This window comes from Staurois parvus, unplaced genomic scaffold (assembly GCF_062004578.1).
Source record: "Staurois parvus isolate SC_StPar_1 unplaced genomic scaffold, SC_StPar_1.0 ptg001270l, whole genome shotgun sequence".
In the NCBI taxonomy this organism is placed as follows: Eukaryota; Metazoa; Chordata; class Amphibia; order Anura; family Ranidae; genus Staurois; species Staurois parvus.
The window spans coordinates 183,038-205,240 of NW_028319066.1; the positions used below are offsets into that span (position 1 = coordinate 183,038).

Consider the following 22,203-nt stretch of genomic DNA (forward strand, 5'->3'; position numbering starts at 1 on the left):
CCATTCATCTCCCCTTCTTGCCGTGCCCGGAAAGCGACGTGTATGACGTCACTTCCCAGTCACGCTGTCACTTTCCCCAGCTAGCCGGGGAGGAATGTATTGCAATGCCATGCAATACATTAAAGAGAACCTGTCACCTAAAAATCACCAAATAGAGGACTTTGTGTCCCCTATGTCATGAAAAAAAAAAATTTTATTGCAAAAAAATAAAGTTACACACGAGTACATAACATCCCCCCTAAAAAATATTTGTGAGGCCCCCACGTATACACACGTTCAAACGTAAACACATGCGTCGGGGGCACCTGCACACGAAAACGTCGATTGTGATACACGTTACATATTGCCGCGTTCACCAGACTGAGAACAATAATTCTAGGACCAGACCTCCTCTGTAACACTGAACTGATGACCTGTAGGGGCTTTTGAAGCGTCGCCTATAGAAAATACAGGGTACTGAAGTTTGTCTCCATTTCATCGGGCTCACACAAATTTAAGGTTTGACATGTTGGGTATCTTTTTACTCGGCATAACCTCTTTTGTATTTTACCAAAAATATGGGTGATTTATTGCATTTTTTTACCCTAAAATTCACCTTAGTGTGTTTTTTACTGAAATTTTGCGTTTCCTAGACCTTTGTAGTAATATTGTGTAACATAAAAAATTGGAGCTACCACTATTTTATTCTCTACAGTGAATAACAGAAAAGGTCGGCGCCTCTGAAATTAAAAAAAAATATAAATAAGGAAAATGTTTAAGGAGAGCAGCTATCAACCCAAACAGGGCAACCAAGCAAAGCAATAAATATCAAGACAGCGCTCTATCCAAAAAAATATCTCTTATATTACAAAAATGCTGAAAAACAACTATAAAAAACTAGAAATAAAAAAGTGTGGGAAAGTGTCCAAAACTACAATGTGTGGAAAACTATTCAAAATCAGCATATTAATAATCAATATATCTTAAAGTGATTAACAAAATTGAAAAAAAATTACTCAAATACTTTTTTTAATATTTTTGTTAATCACTTTAAGATATATTGATTATTAATATGCTATGTTTTTGAATAGTTTTCCACACGTAGTTTTGGACACTTTCCTATTTATAGTTTTTTATAGTTGTTTTTCAGCATTTTTGTATTATAAGAGATATTTTTTGGCAAGAGCACTGTCTTGATATTATTCTCTAAGGTGTCTGCTTTAAAAAAAATATATAACATTTGCTGGTTTTGTGTATTCTTTAGGTCTAAAATGATTTTTTAAATGTGTGCAAAAAAAAAGCAAAAATGGCTCTGGCAGCAAAAGGGTTAAAGACTGATATTTGCTTCTGCAATCAGTCTACTTCTATTGTTTGCTAAGATATCAATGACATCAGCTACACAGGGAGTGCATTGTTTTCAACAAGAAGCCAGCTTTTGACTTTACAAACTGAATGTTCACTTTGAAAAGTTTACATTTCCATTCCAAAGTGAGTGTTAGTACATAGATTGAACCTGATTTCATTTTAAATACTCAACTATGTGGAAAGGAAATTCCAAATCCAGATTTCTGTTTGCACACAATTAAGCCCGGGTTCACACTGATGTGGTGCGGAATATGCAGCGTTTTCAGCGCAAATTCCTCACCGCATCAAACTTGCACCCCGTTCATGCGAACCACTGCGGGTGTGTATGTTAAGTTAGCAACACACCGAAATCGGTCCCCAAAACGCGGTGCGATGCGCAGAATCGGATCGCATAAGTGTGAATACCCATGCGATCCGATTCTAGTGCGGACCCAAAAAAGGGTCCTGCACCTTTGTGGTGCGGGTGTGCCCATATGGAAGAAAAACATATTTGAAATATATTTTAAAAATATTCTTCCCAAATATAGACATATATTTGAAATACTACAATTTTGACCATATTTAACATATTTCAAAATATATTTCAATAAATATGTATATACAGTTGCAAGAAAAAGTATGTGAACCCCTTGGGATTACATGGAGTTTTGCATGAATTGGGCATAAAATGTGCTCTGAACGTCATCTAAGTCACAACAATAGAAGAACACAGTCTGCTGAACATAATACTACACAAACATTAGATGTTGCCATGGTTTAATTGCACATAACATGTAAACATTCACAGTGCAGGGAGGAAAAAGTATGTGAGGCCCTAGCTTAATGACTTCTCCCAGAGCTAATTGGAGTCAGGAGTGAGCCAACCTTGACTCCAATCAGTGTGATGATATTGGATGTGTTTCTGACAGCTGTCCTGCCCTTAAAAAACACACACCTGTTTTGGGTTTACTGGTTTCAAGAAGCACTGTCTGATGTGAACCATGCCTTGCAGAAAAGAGCTCTCAGAAGACCTACGATCAAGAATTGTTGACTTGCATGAAGCTGGAAAGGGTTACAAAAGTATCTCCAAAAGCCTTGATGTTCATCTGTCCACGGTAAGACAGACTGTCTACAAATGGAGAAAGTTTAGCACTGTTGCTACTCTCCCTAGGCGTGGTCGTTCTGTAAAAATGACTGCAAGAGCACAGCGCAGAATGCTGCATGAGGTAAAGAAGAATCCCAGAGTGTCAGCTAAAGGCCTACAGAAATCTCTGGCACATGCTAACATTTTTGTTGACACATCTACAATAAGGAAAACATTAAACAAGAATGGAGTACATGGGAGGACACCACGGAGGAAGCCATTGCTGTCCAAAAAGAATATTGCAGCACGTTTGAAGTTTGCAAAAGAGCACCTGGATGTTCCACAGCACTACTGGCAAAATATACTGCGGACAGATGAAACCAAGATTGAGTTGTTTGGGAAGAACACACAACACTATGTGTGGAGAAAAAAAGGCACAGCACACCAACATCAAAACCTCATCCCCACTGTGAAACATGGCGGAGGGAGCATCATGGTTTGGGGCTGCTTTGCTGCCTCAGGGCCTGGACGGATTGTTGTCATTGATGGGAAAATGAATTCCAGAGTTTATCAAGACATTTTGCAGGAAAACGTACGACCATCTGTCCGCCAACTGAAGCTCCGCAGAGGATGGGTGATGCAACAGGACAATGACCCAAAGCATACAAGTAATCCAACAAAACAATGGCTGCAACAGCACAGAATACGCCTTCTGGAGTGGCCCAGTCAGAGTCCTGACCTCAACCCGATTGAAATGCTGTGGCATGACCTTAAGAGAGCGATTCACACCAGACATATTGCATAGTGCCCAAAAATATTGCTACACTGAAACAGTTTTGTGAAGAGGAGTGGTCCAAAATTACTCCAGATCGTTGTGCAGGTCTGATCTGCAACTACAGGAAACGTTTGGTTGAGGTTATTGCTGCCAAAGGAGGGTCAACCAGTTATTAAGTCCAAAGGTTCACATACTTTTTCCTCCCTGCACTGTGAATGTTTACATGTTATGTGAAATTAAACCATGGCAACATCTAATGTTTGTGTAGTATTATGTTCAGCAGACTGTGTTCTTCTATTGTTGTGACTTAGATGACGTTCAGAGCACATTTTATGCCCAATTCATGCAAAACTCCACGTAATCCCACGGGGTTCACATACTTTTTCTTGCAACTGTATATACACTGCATGTATATGTGTTTTTTATATGTTACAAAATATATGAAAAATATTTAAAAAAATATATATTTTTTTTAAATATATTCTTCTGATTTTTTTTAACATATAAAAAAGTCACTTTGACATATATTTTTACATATATTTGTAAATGCATTCCAAAAATGTAGATTTGTATTTTTAAAGACACACAGTATATTTGAAAATGTATTTTTAAAAATATTTTTCATATATTTTGTAATAAAACCGCATTTTAACATGCAATATGTATGTGTGTGTGTGTATATATATATATATATATATATACACACACACATTGAAATATATTTTGAAATATATTGAATATGGCCAAAATTGTAGTATTTCAAATATTTGTCAATATATTTGGGAAGAATATTTTTAAAATATATTTAAAATATATTTTTCTTCCATGTGGAGTGCGATTAGAGCCATACAAAATGTATGGCTCCAATCGCACCACACACAAATCACATGTGATTTGCACAGGAATGCGGTGCGGTTCCTGTACGAATCACATGCGATATACCGCACCGCATATATGTGAACCCGGGCTTAAAGAACACTGTTTTCGGATTATTCATCAACATTCACTTTACTAGCAATCCCTGTTTTGCAAGCCGGTTATTCTCCTTTTATTTTGAACACGCTCGCCCTCTGCTGGAATTGCAATGAATAACCGCATCCAGTGCAGGTGCTTTGCAGGTGGCTGGTGTGCAGTTTATTTGCTGTGCCACTGCCATGTGCTACCTATATGCTACCTGAATTCTGTTTGCTTTAAAAAAAAAAATAATGATGTGTAGGAGCATATGCAGTGCCACAAATTTCTGCCAAGAAAAATGCCACTTTATCTGGTTTTCCTGCAGTCAACTATCAGTGTACACATCTTGTGTATCCCATTGAAATGGACACATTTTACAAAATATCCTAAGACACTTTTGTAGTCTGTAAACCTTAACTGTGTAAAGCAGCCCATAGATTATGCAATTTTCTTTCCTTCCCCCACGGGTTGAAGGAAAGAAAGTTGTCCGATTCCCCCATCAACACAGTAAGGGTTGATGGAGGTATTCCTCCCGCTGCCGGCAGAACACAATGATCACTGCCACCGGCTATAGCATGAAAAAAGTCTTAGTTACATAGCTAGTCTGGCTGAAAAAGACAAAAGTCCATCCAGTTCAACCATTAAAAAAATGGCTGTATCATGCAGTCATTTCCCTCTGGATATATTTTATGACTAAGAAACTGCGACGTTTTGGTTCTGTCCTGAGGAAGTGGTTGTTATCTGTGATGCGTGTTGACACCAAAAGCCCCTTTTCTAGAGCACCAAGTATCAGATGAATATATTCTCTGGAGTGTTTGATATACAGGCGTATCTCGGTTTACAAATTTAATTCGTTCTGCAGGACTTTTTGAATTGCAAACAATTCGTAAACTGAAACGCGGTTTCCCATAGGAATGCATTCAAAACCAATTAATCTGTTCAGGAGGTCAGAAAAAAAGTTTAAAAAAAGTCTTTTATCTGTTCAAAACTCTTTATAAAGTGCACTTTAACCCCCCTGGCGGTATTCCCGAGTGTAGCTCGGGGTAAAGTTTCAGCACCAATAGTGGTAACCCCGAGCTACACTAGGGAATACACTGCAGCGTTGCTCCGGGATCTCTTCTTCACTTACCTTGTCCTGCGCTCCCGCGATGTCCCTCCTGCAGTGTCCCTGGCAATGTCCTCCGGCCGATGCCAGCATCTGTCTTCCGGGTTCCGTTCCCTGCAACGTCGGGACGTACGGGGGACGGAACTGGCGGGAAATGTAAAAATGTGAAAAAATAACATTCACGAATTTCACTAAAATCACATAGTATAACATTCCTGTATCAAACCATTTCACATACATTTTGTCCCGAGTGCTTTGTCCGGCGCCCTGCCTGCATTTTTACTGTTCTTTCTGCCTGGAAACTGAGAAACGTCCATGGCGTCCAAAAAGCGTCCCTTCAGGTCAAAAGCGGGTTTAGACCGGCTAGAGAACAGCGATAGTAAATCAGAACCACTTGCAGAATTGAGTGATAATGATTCGTGGGGGAAATTCATCATCAGACACTGAAAACGATTCTGCGACTTTGCTCGGCGATGTGTGAACTTGGCGCTATATTTCAAATTTCAGTGTTTTTGGTTTGATTATATTATTGAATTAAATGTATTATTATATTATTTTTTATGATTATTTATTATATTATAATTTATGATTTCATGTTTCAAGTTTTATCATCCCCGGGATGTTTACTAGAATCTTGTTCGGACAGATTTCAGTGAGTTATTCCTAAAAATTACAGGCCTACAATAAAAAAACGACATATTTCCATGCAAAAAAATGTACCGCTTTGAGCACAGAAATACTGACATAATCAGACCGCCAGGGAGGTTAAAGGCATAAAGGGAAATGATTAAAAAAAAATTTTGTAAATTCATTTAAAACAACTAATCCCTTCGTATTGAAAAAAAACTCACAAACCGAGCTATTATTGTCAATGGATTTTCATTCGTAAACCGAAAATTACGGTAACGGAGGCGTTCGTAAACTGAGGTACACCTGTACTGTATCTGGGGTTGATTTACTAAAGGCAAATAGACAGTGCACTTTGCAAAGTGCAGTTGCTCCAGAGTTTATTTAATGAGGCGAAGCTTCATTTTGCAAAGAATACCCAATCACATGCAAGGAAAATAAAAAAAAAAACCTGCATATTTGCTTGCACATGATTGGATGATGGAGGTCAGCAGAGCTTCTGCTCATTTACTAAGCTCTGGAGCAACTGCTCTTGCAAAGTGCACAGTCTAATTGCCTTTAGTAAATCAACCCCTCTGTGTAGGCTGAATTTCTGGTGTTCATGTTGTATGAGGTTTGAGCGGACATCAAAATGTAATTTATTTATTATTATTTATTTCAGGTACTTATATAGCGCTGGCAATTTTCGTAGCACTTTACATATATATTGTACATTCACATCAGTCCCTAACCCTCAAGGGGCGTACAATCTAAGGTCCCTAACTCACATTCATACATACACATACTAGGGACAATTTAGACAGGAGCCAATTAACCTACCAGCATGCAAACTCCAGGCAGGTGGTGCCGTGGTTGGGATTCGAACCAACGACCCGAGTACTGCCAGGTGGATGTGCTAACCATTTAGCCACTGTGCTGTCCATGTTTTTAGGAGTAACAAAGATCTATATAGATATTAAATAATATGTTTAAATATTTAAAAGAGGCAGCACAGTGGCTAAATGGTTCAAATTCCAGCCACGGCACCTCATGCCTGGAGTTTGCATGTTCTCCCTGTGCCTACGTGGGTTTCCTCCGTGTATTCCAGTTTCCTCCCACACGCCAAAGACATGCTTGGTAGGTGAATTGGCTCCTGTCTAAATTGGCCCTAGTATGTGTATGTATGAATGTGAGTTAGGGACCTTAGATTGTACGCCCCTTGAGGGTTAGGGACCTTAGATTCTATGCCCCTTGAGGGTTAGGGACTGATGTGAATGTACAATATATATGTAATTCGCTGCGTACATTGATGGTGCTATATAAGTACCTGAAAAAAAAATACAATGTAAAAGGTAAAACATTAATTTTTTTTTTTTTTTTTAAATGTTCATCTCATTTTGTACTTATAAAGTCCGACTATTAGAACAAAATGTGCATTTCTTCTAGGATGTATTACAGGTATTTATATAGCACTGACAATTTATGTAGCACTTTACATATTTTACATTAACATCAGTCCCTGCCCTCAAGGAGTTTACAATCTATGGTCCCTATCTCACATCTATACACATAGTAGCGTCAACCTACCAGCATGTTTTTGGAGTGTGAGAGGAAACCAGAGCTCCAGAGGAAATCCATGCAAGCACAGGGAGAACAGTCTAGTCCTAAAGTGGTTGTAAACCTCAAAAATTAAATATGAACAAAGCATATCCCTCTATAGTGTGTACTTGTCTCAATCCAGAGTACCAAGTGTCATTTCTGTCCACTGCCCTGTTCCTCTGCTGTAAGCATGAGTCACTTCTGATGAATTTTCCTGACACCCAGAAAAAACTGGTGACAGGGATGGCACTGCCTGTGATTGACAGCCTCAGCTCTGTTCCTGTGTGCTGTGTAAAGGGGGGTGTGTCCCTTCCCTCCAATCAGCTCTCAGAGCTCTCCTCAATTATGTAAATTCAGCTCCCTGCCCCCTGCTTTTCAGAGCTGAGAGATCCTGTGTTAATTCTGCACTTTGAATGGTTGTAGGTTATAGACAGCTATAGACAAATAGGTACAACTTATGTGGGAGGATTTGTTTAATCTCTGTGTATCACCTGAGGCCAGACACTTCGTTGGGTATAAGCAGGGTTTTTTTTTACTCAGAGAATAGGTGCAGGAACTCCCCCTTCTGAGTCACTTCTTGTCTCCGCCCCCTACCCACCTCCAAGTACCACCCCTTTTAAAGAATATAGAGCCAAGCATCATTTTGTGGTGCTAAGTCATTTGTATGGAATTTGTTAGTTAACAACAAGAAAAGCTGTAAATGAGATTCACCGCAGCCAGCAGCAAAAGGCCCTCCCCAGCAACAATAGACCCCCAGCAACAATAGACCCCCCAGCAACAGCAGACCCCCCCAGCAACAGCAGACCCCCCCAGCAACAGCAGACCCCTGGCAGAAACAACAGATTTCCCTGCAGCCAGCATCAAAGAATCTTTAGCAGCCAGCAACAAGAACCCCTCCCTCAACAGTAGATCCATTTCAGCAACAACTGCCTCCCCCCAACAATATAAACCCTGCAGCAACAATAGATCCCCAACAGCACCAATAAACCTCCCTAGCAACAATAGACTGCCACGGAAAAATAGATTACTTCCAGCAACAATACATCTCACAGCAGCCAGCAACAATAGACCCCTCCCTCAAAAGTAGATCCCTTTCAGCAACTGCCCCCAACAATATATACCCTGCAGCAACAATAGATCCCCGCCAGCAACAATAAACCTCCCCAGCAACAATAGACTGCCACGCAAAAATTGATGCCCTCCAGCAACAATAGATCTCACAGCAGCCAGCAACAATGGATCCCTCTCTCAACAGTAGATCCTTTTCAGCAACAAACCCCCCCCCCAACAATATAAACCCTGCAGAAACAACAGATCCCCAAGAGCAACAATAAACCTCCCTAGCAACAACAGACTACCACGCAAAAATTTATGCCCCCTATGCAACGCTAGATCTCACAACAACCAGCAACAATGGACTCCTCTCTCAACAGTAGATCCCTTTCAGCAACAACGCCCCCAACAATATAAACCCTGCAGCAACAATAGATCCCCAACAGCAACAATAAACCTCCCTAGCAACAACAGACTACCATGCAAAAATTGATGCCCCCTATGCAACGGTAGATCTCACAGCAACAATGGAATCCCCCCTCAACAGTAGATCCCTTTCAGCAACAACTCCCCCCAACAATATAAACCCTGCAGCAACAATAGATCCCCAACAGCAACAATAAACCTCCCTAGCAACAATAGACTACCATGCACTAGCCAGCAACAATGGATCCCTCTCTCAACAGTAGATCCCATTCAGCAACAATTGACCTCACAGCAACATAACACCCTCTAGCGGCAATGGAACACCATGAAAAAATAGACCCCCTCCAGCATCAATAGACCCTCCAGCACACCCCAGCACTCCTTGCCATTACATACATTCAGTGCTGGAGGCGCTGAAAAAAGCCCTGGAAGGGGAAAGGAAGGAAGGGTTACGACTACTACAAGCTGGCCATAGATAGATTGAGATTCCAACTCCCCTCTGGCCGTTCCTGATTAACAGACTTTTGTTGAACTGGACGCTGGAAATTTTTCATTTGATCGGCGGCTGCAACCAGTCGGCTGCTGCACTGTATTCTGACAGCGGAGGAGCCCCTGCTATCGGAATCCAATAACCCAGTGGGGAAGATCCATCCACCTTGCTTTTGTGTATGGGGGGGATCCGTTAACTTTTTTTTTTTTTAATCAGCTTGCGACTGAAATAAAAAAAAAAAAAAAAAGAAAAAAGCGATCCATCTATGGTCAGCCTTATGCCGGACATAGATGGGCCGTTTATCAGACAAATTGTCGGCCGATAAACAAAAAAATCAGTCGGCGCCGTTGCCAATGCTGCCACCATCGTCTACAAAAAAACATCAGTTTTTCGTGGATTTTCCAGCATGACCGATAAAAGTAAACTAGACAATCCATGAAAAACGACCGATGGGTGGGCACCACTAACGGCGTGAATATCGGCCAATTTTTCGTGCGGATGAACGACCCGTCTATGGTCTGCATTTGTCATGAAAGTCAAGACTTTACCCCAGGTTCACACCTAAGCGTTTTCTGCAGCGTTTTGCAGAAACGCACTACAGTCCATTTAACATGATTTGCTATGGGACAGGTTCACACTTTTGCATTTTCTCCCGGTGCATTTTTTGGAAAGGGCCAGGGACTTTTTTGAACACAAAAAGTTGCGTTTTTGTTTCTTTAGACTTCAATGGAAAAGCATGTATTGCGTTTTTGCTGCGTGTTTGCCGCGTTGTTGATGTATTTTTATGTGTTTTGTGTTTTAAATCTGCCTAGCAACAAGAAGAATAAAAAAATGAAAAAAAACCCCCCCGCAAAACACATAAAATGCGGCAAAAAACACAAAATGCAATGCAAAACACGATGTAGAAAAGCATGTATTGCGTTTTTGCTGCATTTTTTTTATTTTTTAATGCATTTTTGATGCGTTTTGTGTTTTAAATCTGCCTAGCAACAAGAAAAATATAAAAAAAAACAAAACTCACCAAAAACGCAAGTGCATAAATGAAAAATGCAATGGAGAAATGGCTCAAATGCAACCCGCATAGGTGTAAACCTAGACTTACAGAGTAAGCCCCCGGTCACATTGGGTGCGATTTGGCATACGATTTGCATGCCTTGCGACTTGCAGATCGTCGCACCCTATTGTCCGCTATCAGAGCAGTCATATCAGTTTGGTTCTGACTTGGTTGGAGCCGCACCGATTTCTAAAGTAGTACCTGCACTACTTTTGTTGCGATTTGTATAGACATCTGTGTCAGATGTCTTGCAAATCGCAATGAAATTGGCAGGTCACCCGATTTTGAAATTGTGCGACTTCACTGTAAGTCGCACTATTTCTGAATCGACTTTGATGTGACCGGGGGGGGGGGGGGGGGGTAAAACTAATTTAGAGATGTAAAATGATCTTGGACTTTATTGTAAGGTAGAGATATATTACCTGGAGTCACGTTTAGGCTCCATGGTGTTGCTGATGCCGCCATCTTTAGAGCGCATGTCAGGGCAAACTAAAAGAAAAAAAAAAGCATATTAAGATATCTCTGGAAGAACATTTTCTCCTTTTTAAGCATTTTTTTTTTTTTAAATGCTGCAAGTACAAAAATATACCTGTTGATCTGTGAGATATCCAGTGTGCTCCTGACATCCTGTTAGGACCAGGGGCGGACTGACCATTTGGAAAATCAGGCACTGCCCGAGGGCCCGGGGTCAGTAATGGGGCCCCATGAGATACCCCTGGTACCTTTTTCATAGGCTTTTTTGAGTTTGGGCAAGGACACAGGGGCCCCATGATCCCCTATTGCCCGGGGGCCCCATGAGTTGTCAGTCCGCCTCTGGTTAGGACTGACAACACGGTGCCTTTGCTGGACTGAAATTCCAAGTAATGTTGTCAGCCCTGCCTGCTGGACTACAGAACTCTGCCCATCCCCCACCCCTCCCTGTATATATCTAAGGGCAGGCATTGACTTCTTTCCCAGGAAAAACATGCAGCTGCCTTGACTCCCTATCCAAACCCTATGTGTGAGAAAAGAGCACTTGGGAGATCTAGGAGACTTGCCTTTGTCACCAGGAATCGGGCCCCCAGCAGCTCCCCCTGCAAGAAATTTACAAGCGTGAAATAAAGGTTTTGAAAGCAATAAAAGTGGTTTCTCACTACAAGAAGAAGGTAAAAGGAAAATGTATATGGGGACAAAGGGGGGGGGGAGGGAGGCTTGGGGGTTTCTTTGGGTAATGCCCGGACATACACTTTAAGTTCATGCTGCAGAGGTGACATTAAACCTTCTTTATATCTGCTGGGGGATCGCCTGCTTAACCGCATCCCAACCGCTCTATAGCAGAACTACTGCTACAAGGTGGTAGGGCTGCGCAAAATCACGTATAGTGAAGGAAATAAGTATTTGATCCCCTGCTCATTTTGAATGTTTGCCCACTCACAAAGAAATGATCGGTCTAAAAATTGAATGTTCGGTGTATTCTAACATTGAGAGACAGAATAGCAACAAAAAATTCAAAAGAAATGCATGTCTAACAAATTATGCACTGATTTGCATGTTCATGAGGGAAATAAGTATTTGATCCCCTATCATTCAGCAGGATTTCTGGCTACCAGGTGTCTTTCATACAGGTAACAAGCTGAGATTAGAAGCAGTCTCTTAAAGGGAGTGCTGCTAATCTCATTGTGTTACCTGTATAGAAGACACCTGTCCACAGGAGCAATCAAACAATCAGATTCCAAACTCTCCACCATGGCAAAGACCAAAGAGCTGTCCAAGGATGTCAGGGACAAGATTGTAGACCTACACAAGGCTGGACTGGGCTACCAAACTGATCATTTCTTTGTGAGTGGGCAAACATTCAAAATCAGCAGGGGATCAAATATGCATTTCCTTCACTGTATATATACATGATTTTGTATTTCCGGGTAGGGGGCGTACTTGCCCCCTACCCGTGCCACCATTGGCAGCTTCAGCTGTCGATCACTGGGTCACGGCTGGTGATTCCCTGCCGGAGCCCGGAGATCGCCAAGTATCACAGATGGGGGAGAGGTCTGTATGTAAACAGTACAGATCTCTCCCGTCAGCTCCTTTGTATGGCTCTGCAAAGCCTAGTCAGTCTGCAAAGCAGAGCCATACAAAGCAGTGTGCTTACACAGTAAAGCACACACACAGCACACATAGTAAAGCACGCAGCACACAGTTAACCCTTTGATGTCCCCAGATGTTAACCCCTTCCTGCCCAGTGCCATTAGTACAGTGTCAGTACTTTTCATTAGCACTGATCACTGTATTGTTGTCATTGGGTCAGTGACACCAACTCAGTTCCCCCCCAGTGTCAGAATGCCCGCCGCAGTCCCACTATAAGTCGCTGATCGCCACCATTACTAACATAAATAATTTTTTAAAAATCCAGTATCTATACCGCCATTTGTAAACGCTATAACTTTCACTTAAACCAATTAATTTACACGTATTGGGATTTTTTTTTAGCAAAGCCACAGAGCAGAATACATTTTGGCCTACATTTATTTGAAATTGGATTTTTTTACATTTTTTTTTTACTGGACATGTTTAATAGCAAAAAGTCAAAAATACTGGGTTTTTTTTTCATAATTGTTGGTCTTTTTTTGTTTGTTACATAAAAAACGCACAAGCGATCAAATACCACCAAAAAGCTCTATTTGAAGGGAAAAATGCACATACATTTCATTTGGGTGCAGCGTTGCATGATTGCGCAATTGTCCGTCAAAGTAACGCAGAGCTGTATCGCAAAAAATGGCCTGGTCAGGAAGGAGTAAATCCTCCGGAGGGCGAGGGGTTAAATACTCGCAGCACATTTTTGTTTTTTTGTTAAACTATTTTTTTCATTAATTTGCAACATACATTTGAGCTTGCTAGCAAATTTGACTAGTCAGTTCTCTAGCACAGCCCCCTCCCTCCTTGGACGTCATAGCCTTCTCCTCTATGTAGTTGTCAGGTTAGGAATGAAGGGGGATACTATAGAGCAGACTTTCTCAACCCTCATAACACGGAAGAACCGTTGAAATCATTTTAGGCTGTCATGGAACCCCTGCCAATGACTACCATATCTACAGCTCATGGTACATTAGCGTGATGGTCAGTGGAAAAAATGTTCTTTACATTTGTGGTCAGCAGAAGGAATCCCACCTTACAGATAGCTAAAATATTAATTGGCTTTAGTGGTTACTTATCTGAGTGTCAGAAATTGCTCATTACTCAAGTGCAGTGCCCTCCTAGTTAGCTAGGGGGAGCTAGAGTCCTGTTTGATAGAGAGGAGGGATGAGTAACGGCCTGGGTGTAATAGCCAGAAGGTCAAATTGTGGTCAGGAGCTGAAAGGCTCTGCAGACCAGCCCCTCTGGAATTTCCCCCTGCTCTAGGGCTTTTGGAGGAAGACCTAGAGGCAGTGGGTGGATCTGAGGAGTGGCTGGCTTGCACTCTTGAGGGATCCTAGCCAATCCCCAACAGAAGGCTTGGCAAGGGGCTGGGATACCATTAAAGGTGTTGAAGCCTGCTCAGTGGCAGGAGAGTTCGGGTGGAAGATAGTGAGGAAGCTGTGAGGCTGAAAGAAGGAGGCTGCGAGGAGGCCCAGTGGGATGGGTCCTACCTGCAGACCTGGAGAGGAGGAAAGCTAGGAGTCCCACTGGCCCCCAGAGCGAGGACCACCTGTATGGCTGGGAAGGAGTGGCCCAGCTGACAGGCCTGGTAGTAGCCACTATCCACCAGCGGTACAGAAGAGGATCTGAGTGAGCACTCCTGCACCCCCTGGGCAGATAGGGGAAGGAGCACTCTAGTAGGAAACCAGATTCAATGCCTATTTGGGACGGTCCACTTTTAAAGTACCAGGCACCAGATCCCCTGTTCAGGAATACCTCCAGATTGCTGAGTGAAGAAGAGAAGTTCATCATGTTTAGTGAATTGAATGGTCTGGCATCAGGATCTGTTTAAATTTAGTGAACTTTAAAGTTAGTTTTATATACAGTACACATACACTTCACATTTAAAATTTTTTCTTTTTTTTTTAAACTGGTACTCCAACCTCTTGGAATGGGTAAGAGTTAGAACCTCTATCATATTTTACTCCCATATTATCTCCCATTGGTGAAAATCTCCTTCTCCCTTCCTAATCACCTGAACCGAGGGAAAAGTGTTCTCCTGGTGCTTGGAGTTCATGAAAAGATGATGGCATAGTGGTCCAGTTGGCCATTAAAGTTCAAACCTCAGACCAAATTTGGCAGCACCATTAGTCCTCATGCACACGGGACATTTTTACAGCGGCTGTTTTTGGCTTTTGACATTTTTTTCTACAGCCAGTAAACCCCCAGCATGTTATCCCATGTGTCCATGCACACGTAGACTGGAATCAACGTTTTTTGGCTAGAACGTTGTTTGGCTAGAAAAACCCCCCAGGACTAGTGGGTTTCTAGAGGAGTTTTTTTAGCTGAATAAGCTCTCTAACGCTGAAAAAGGCGGTAAAAACGCAGCAAATCAGCATTTGTGGACTTTTTTTGACCCCCAAAAAAATTTTGGGGGGGTAAGAAAATGCTAAAAAGGAAAATGCGGCTAAACACTAATGCAAAAACGCTTAAAAACACGGGACAATGTAGTAAAATGCAGAAAACCGGCATTTTTGGACGTTTTTTGCCCCCCCAAAATATTTTTTCTTGTAAAATACGCTAAAAAACGCAAACGCGGAAGAATGTGGGAAAATACACTTAAACGCTAATGCAAAAACGCTGAAAAACGTGGGAAAATGCAGTAAAATGCAGAAAACCGGTGTTTTTGGACTTTTTTTGACCCCCAAAAAATGTGTTCTTGTTAAAAAACGCAAACGCGGGAAAACGCCTCTAAACAAGGCTAAATGCTGCTGAACGCTAATGCAAAACCGCTAAAAGAAAGGTGAAAAACTTTTTAACATGGCTTTACACAGCTAATGTTACCAGTGTTATCAAAACGCCCCGTGTGCATTAGGAATTAATCACCAGTTAACCTGACCAATACTGTATAGATAATCTGTCAATTTGCCAGCAGGTTCTGAGGACCAGGGATGCGCACAGATGCACATTCCTAGTTCTCTCCTAGGACATTTATACACATTCTCACCACTTGGGGCACTGTGCATGTGGAATTAGAAAAGATCTATTGCAGTCACAAGGCGGTTAAGCATTGATGAACTAACCCAATGGCGGCGGAGATCTGGGAGACACAAAAGAAACATCCTGAAGTGCCAGTATTGGCAAGTTATCCTCCAGACACAGAGTGCCCAGCTTCGGGACAGAGTCCACCTACAAAAACAAAGGCAATATTGGTCAAGAATTCCAATAAAGCTACCGATCAATTCCCTTCAATGGCTACAGTTCCAAAGGGAGACAAGGAGAGTCTCATTTATGGGGAATTTGGGCTTTTTGATTTCTAACAGTACTAATATACCATACCACCTTGTAATGCAAAAGGAATGACATAAATGTAACAAGTTATCTGTATAAAATGAATCAGAGTCTCTTTTGATATTGAACTTTACCAGCTGACCCAACCTTTTCCCTTGCAGTCAGGGACAGGACAAAGGGTGGGCAGAAGGGGTGGCTGTCCGGGACGCTGGTATCATGTGAGGTCGATTGTGGGTGGGGTGGGAGGCATCTTGAGAGAGGTTCCTGCCACTGGAAGGAGAGTAACAAACATTTGCAGTGGGAATGAAAGTATTTGTGCAAGGAGGGGGAGAGAGAAGAGGATTAGTGCTAGGTGGGGGGATTAGGGGGGATTGTACTGGAAAGATGAATTTGGGGGGGCACAGGGGTAACATTTGTGGCTAGGAGGGATGATTTGGGGAAGATTGGTGTTGGGTGGGGGTATGGTGGGGGAAAAGTATTTGTGCAGGGAGGGGATTTGTGCTGGGAGGGGGAATGTGGGTTTGGCAGGGGATACTATTTGTTCTAGGAGGGGAAATTTGGGGGGATGTGCTAAAAGGGGTGAGTTATGCTGGGAGGAATGGGAAGGGAAGAGGATTAGTGCTAGGTGGGGGGATTTGTACTGTCAGGAGCAATTTGGGGTACAAGGGTAACATTTGTGGCTAGGAGGGATGATTTGGGGAAGATTGGAGTTGGCTGGGGTATGATGGGGGAAAAGCATTTGTGCGGGGAGGGGATTTGTGCTGGGAGGGAGAATGTGGGGTCAGCAGTGGATACTATTTTTTCTAGGAGGGGAAATTTGGGAGGATGTGCTAAAAGGAGTGACTTATGCTGGGAGGAATGGGGAGGGAAGAGGATTTGTGCTATGGGGGGGAGTGCTAGAAGGGGTGATCCGAAAATCTGAAAAGGGGGACTTGTGCTTGGAGGGGAAATTGGGGGGGAATGGTGTTAGGAAGGGGGATTTCGGGGGAGGATTTGAGCTGGGAGAGGGGATGAACGGGCAAAGATTTGTGCTGGAAGGGGGGGATTTAATCAGGGGGTGGATTTTTAATCCTTGGAGGAGGTGGAATTTTTTGTTTGGGGAGAACTGTGGTTTGCAAAGAGAATTTATGCTTAGGGGGTAAGTGTGCAGATTAGTACTTGAGTTTTTTGGGGGATCAAAGGGAGGGGATTTTGCTGACACATAATGCCTCAAACAACTTGGGGATGCAGTTTGGCATCTTTGCCCTTGGCGCTAGATGGCCTTGTCCTGACACTGCTTGCAGCAGAAATTAAAAGCGATAATGTTCACTGCCAGGTGATTTACTACAGATCTGGGAAAGATCATCAGTCCTGTAGGCGGCACACAATGAGAAGCACAGTAAAGCCTTACTAGAACAGAACTACATGACCCATTCCATCACATATCCAAAAATCGGAGGATTACACCTCATTTCAGGAGTGTGTGTGGAGTCATGCAAATTGTTCCTTTACGCCCAAAACAAACAAATGGAAATCCAGAATCTCTGGTGTACAATGCAAATATAACCTAATATTATAGAGCCAATTATTCCAAACTTCATACGGCTGTTTCAGGCTTTTGGGCCACCCTCAGTGCAGTGTATGGAAACCATCTGCAGTACAGCTTGGAACTCAACAAGACAGGACAACCATACAGGTCATGGTGAGAAGGGACTAAGGCAGGGGTCTCCAAACCTTGGAAACAAAGGGTCAGTTTACTGCCCTTCAAACTTTAGAGGGTCCATCCACAGTCCGGTCCAGACTTTGGCCAATGGGAGTAAAAAATGCCCTGGCATTGGTGGAAGTAAACATTGGCACAAGCTTGGTGGTCATTGGGAGTAATAGTGCCCCATCATTGGTGTCAGTGGGAGAATTAAATCCTCCATCCCTCTCTGCCAATCCCTCCACTGGCCTCCACTCAGTGCCCTCCACCCCTCTCTGCCAATCCCTCCACTGGCCTCCACTCAGTGTCCTCCACCCCTCTCTGCCAATCCCTCCACTGGCCTCCACTCAGTGCCCTCCACCCCTCTCTGCCAATCCCTCCACTGGCCTCCACCCCTCTCTGCCAATCCCTCCACTGGCCTCCACCCCTCTCTGCCAATCCCTTCACTGGCCTCCACTCAGTGCCCTCCACCCCTCTCTGCCAATCCCTCCACTGGCCTCCACTCAGTGCCCCCCACCCCTCTCTGCCAATCCCTCCACTGGCCTCCACTCAGTGTCCTCCACCCCTCTCTGCCAATCCCTCCACTGACCTACATTCAGTGTCCTCCACCCCTCTCTGCCAATCCCTCCACTGGCCTCCACTCAGTGCCCTCCACCCCTCTCTGCCAATCCCTTCACTGGCCTCCACTCGGTGCCCTCCACCCCTCTCTGCCAATCCCTTCACTGGCCTCCACTCAGTGCCCTCCACCCCTCTCTGCCAATCCCTCCACTGGCCTCCACTCAGTGTCCTCCACCCCTCTCTGCCAATCCCTCCACTGACCTACATTCAGTGTCCTCCACCCCTCTCTGCCAATCCCTCCACTGGCCTCCACCCCTTTCTGCCAATCTCTCCACTGGTTTCTTCTCAGCCAGCAAATTAAATTCAAAATACTAACAACACACAAAGCCATCCACAACTCAGCCCCCAGCTACATCACTACCCTAGTCTCAAATTACCAGCCTGTTTGTTCTTTTCGTTCCTCCCAAGACCTCCTGCTCTCTAGCCCCCTTGTCATGTCCTCCCATGCTCAGCTCCAGGACTCTTCTGGAGCTCCTCCCATTCTATGGAACTCTGTACCCTAATCTGTCTGACTATCTCCGTCTCTGTTTGCTTTTGTAGATGCTCCCTGAAAACCCTTTTCTTCAGAAAAGCCTATCCTGCCCCCACCTAACAACTGTACCTTTATTTTCTCCATCAGCTCACCCCCCACAGTTATTACCTTTTGTATCACTTGACCCCCCCCCCCTTAGATTGTAGGCTCTAGTGGACAGGGCCCTCTGATTCCTACTGTATTAAATTGTATTGTAATTGTACTGTCTGCCCACGTGTTGTATATCACCGAGCAAACGGTTTGTGCTGTATAAATCCTGAATAATAATAAAAAAATTGTTTAAAGTTGAATTCCAGGTATGGTATTTTTTTATGTAATTCCATTGGTCAAGCTTTGACCAATGTAACTATTCATATACCATACCTAGCTGATCCCCCTGCAGGCTGAAAATAACTGTAGTAGGCAACGCTACTCCAGTGATCCCCACTAGCTTCTGAGCGGCTGCTTTGCTGCATTGTGAGGTTGGCCATTTGGCACGTGCGCCGTTGAGCGAATGCTTTGCATTTTCTCAATAAATGCAAGGCATTCTCTGATTGCATATGATGGGAGCACAACACTACTACCCCATCTCCCCACCTCATCCAACCACAGAATATTTTGCATATCCCCCCTTATGTATTATACATTTTGTCATATCCCCCTTTATGTATTATACATGTTGTCATATCCCCCTTATGTATTATACATGGAGATCATATCCCCCCTTATGTATTATACATAGAGATCATATCCCCCTTATGTATTATACATGGAGATCATATCCCCCCTTATGTATTATACATGGAGATCATATCCCCCCTTATGTATTATACATGGAGATCATATCCCCCTTATGTATTATACATGGAGATCATATCCCCCCTTATGTATTATACATGGAGATCATATCCCCCCTTATGTATTATACATGGAGATCATATCCCCCCTTATGTATTATACATGGAGATCATATCCCCCCTTATGTATTATACATGGAGATCATATCCCCCTTATGTATTATACATGGAGATCATATCCCCCCTTATGTATTATACATGGTGATCATATCCCCCCTTATGTATTATACATGGTGATCATATCCCCCCCTTATGTATTATACATGGAGATCATATCCCCCCTTATGTATTATACATGGTGATCATATCCCCCTTATGTATTATACATGGAGATCATATCCCCCCTTATGTATTATACATGGAGATCATATCCCCCCTTATGTATTATACATGGAGATCATATCCCTCCTTATGTATTATACATGGAGATCATATCCCCCCCTTATGTATTATACATGGTGATCATATCCCCCCTTTATGTATTATAAATGGTGATCATATCCCCCCTTATGTATTATACATGGAGATCATATCCCCCCTTATGTATTATACATGGAGATTATATCCCCCCTTATGTATTATACATGGAGATCATATCCCCCCTTATGTATTATACATAGAGATTATATCCCCCCTTATGTATTATACATGGAGATCATATCCCCCCTTATGTATTATACATAGAGATTATATCCCCCCTTATGTATTATACATGGAGATCATATCCCCCCTTATGTATTATACATGGTGATCATATCCCCCCCTTATGTATTATACATGGAGATCATATCCCCCCTTATGTATTATACATGGAGATCATATCCCCCCTTATGTATTATACATGGAGATCATATCCCCCCTTATGTATTATACATGGAGATCATATCCCCCCTTATGTATTATACATGGAGATCATATCCCTCTTAATCTCCTCTTCTCAAGAGAGAATACATTCAGTTCCTCTAATCTTTCCTGATAGCTGATCTCCTCCATGCCTCTTATCAGTTTGGTTGCCCTTCTCTGTACTTTCTCCAGTTCCCCAATGTGCTTTTTGTGAATTGGTGCCCAAAACTGAACTGCATATTCTAGATGAGGTGTTACTAATGATTTGTACCGGGGGAAATGATATCTCTCTCTCTGGAGTCTATACCTCTTTTAATACAAGAGAGGATTGTGCTCGTTTTAGAACCCGCAGCTTGGCATTGCATGCCATTATTAAACTTGTGATCTACCAGAACTCCCAGATCCTTCTCTACCATTGACCTCCCCCCAGATCCTTCTTCACCATTGACCTCCCCAGATCCTTCTCCACCATTGATTCCCCCAGATCCTTCTCCACCACTGATTCCCCCAGATCCTTCTCCACCACTGATTCCCCCAGATCCTTCTCCACCATTGACCACCCCAGATCTTTCTCCACCACTGAATCCCCGAGATCCTTCTCCATCATTGATTCCCCCAATTGTACCCCCCCCTAGTATGTATGATGCAACTACAGAAATGTTTGTTTTCAGGGGAGCCAGCTGCCTTTTAGCGGGTAGGCTGGGCCAAAGACTCATTTTAGTTGCCAAATTCTCAAACATCATTAGAGAGAGTTTTCACATTATATAAGAGATGGTTTATTGTTCCAAATAGATTTTCTCTGGACGTGATAGAAGGATAGGACGTTGCTCAACCTCACCTCACTCTGCCAATTCCTCCTTCTGGTTGCTGAAACACATCTTGACTTTTCAGTCTTCCTTGATTTTTTCTGTCTGGTCGGGACACAATCTGCTTTTAAGACATAAAACATTGCACAGATACGTCACACTTCCATCTGGTCTAATTTTGCCTCAAAACAAAATAATTCTCAATGCACCTCCGTTCCTTAAAGAAGAACTTCACTTCCCCTTACCTGCAATTCAGGGTTGTCCATAATTCACATACTCACCTGCCCAGTGGACCCAGCATTGTCCTGCTGTGATCTGACATACTGCTGCCATATACCTTGTCCCTTATCACTTCCATCTTTCTTCTTGACATCATCGGTTGATGGGTGCCTCTTCCTGGTCCAGGCAGCCCTGACCAACCAATAGGCTTGATAAAATGGTAGAACCCAAAACGTGTTTCCTGGAACCCTCGCACCAAATAGTATATGCCAAATCTTGCTGAGCAGCCGCAAGGATATCACTGCTTTCTACACCGCAGACAGGTTCTCTTTCCTTGGAGACGTGTATCAGAGACAGCTTTTTCAATCAGCCTGATCGCTGACCACGGCAAGCTCAGATCAACATCTTCTCTATGTAGCTGTGACAAGCCCTTATGTAAAGGACTTTTGTAAGCACAATATCTTTGTTTTAAAGTGTTACTAAACCCACAGCAGTAAACTCAGTCTGTAAATGCAGTAATGCATGCTTGTTATACTCACTGTGGAACCTAAGGGGTTAATCCTCCGCATTGTGCAAAAAGGCTGTTTGATTCTGTCTTCTCTGATCCTCCCCTTCTTCTACTGTCCCCAATCCATCTGTTGATATTACAGAGCTCTAGGAGGCACTCTGCACATGCTCAGTTTTGTGTATATTGCTAGAGAGTTTTTTTTTCCTTTGGAAGGGTGCATGTGATCAGCCCAAGGCCAATCAGCACTGTCCAGACAGAGGGTGATGGGTTATGTAGTCTCATAGGACAGTCAAAGCAGAAAGAAAACTC

The 22,203-nt window shown here is 42.9% G+C and overlaps 1 protein-coding gene across 6 annotated transcripts in view; it reads right to left on the reverse strand.

Annotated features, from left to right (window-relative positions):
* The window catches only part of LOC149437674 (uncharacterized), a 58,184-nt gene that overhangs the window by 13,917 nt on the left and 22,064 nt on the right, over positions 1-22,203 (reverse strand). For 3 of the 6 annotated variants that reach the window (XM_089660729.1, XM_089660734.1, XM_089660731.1), the window contains 4 exons: positions 21,200-21,291; positions 15,644-15,749; positions 11,507-11,542; positions 10,892-10,958 (listed from right to left, as the gene is read on the reverse strand). In XM_089660729.1, the coding sequence (XP_089516855.1) occupies positions 10,892-10,958; positions 11,507-11,542; positions 15,644-15,749; positions 21,200-21,291 (301 nt within the window). The remainder of the gene's footprint in view (positions 1-10,891; positions 10,959-11,506; positions 11,543-15,643; positions 15,750-21,199; positions 21,292-22,203) is intronic. The other 3 variants (XM_089660732.1, XM_089660735.1, XM_089660733.1) reach the window with 2 other exon arrangements.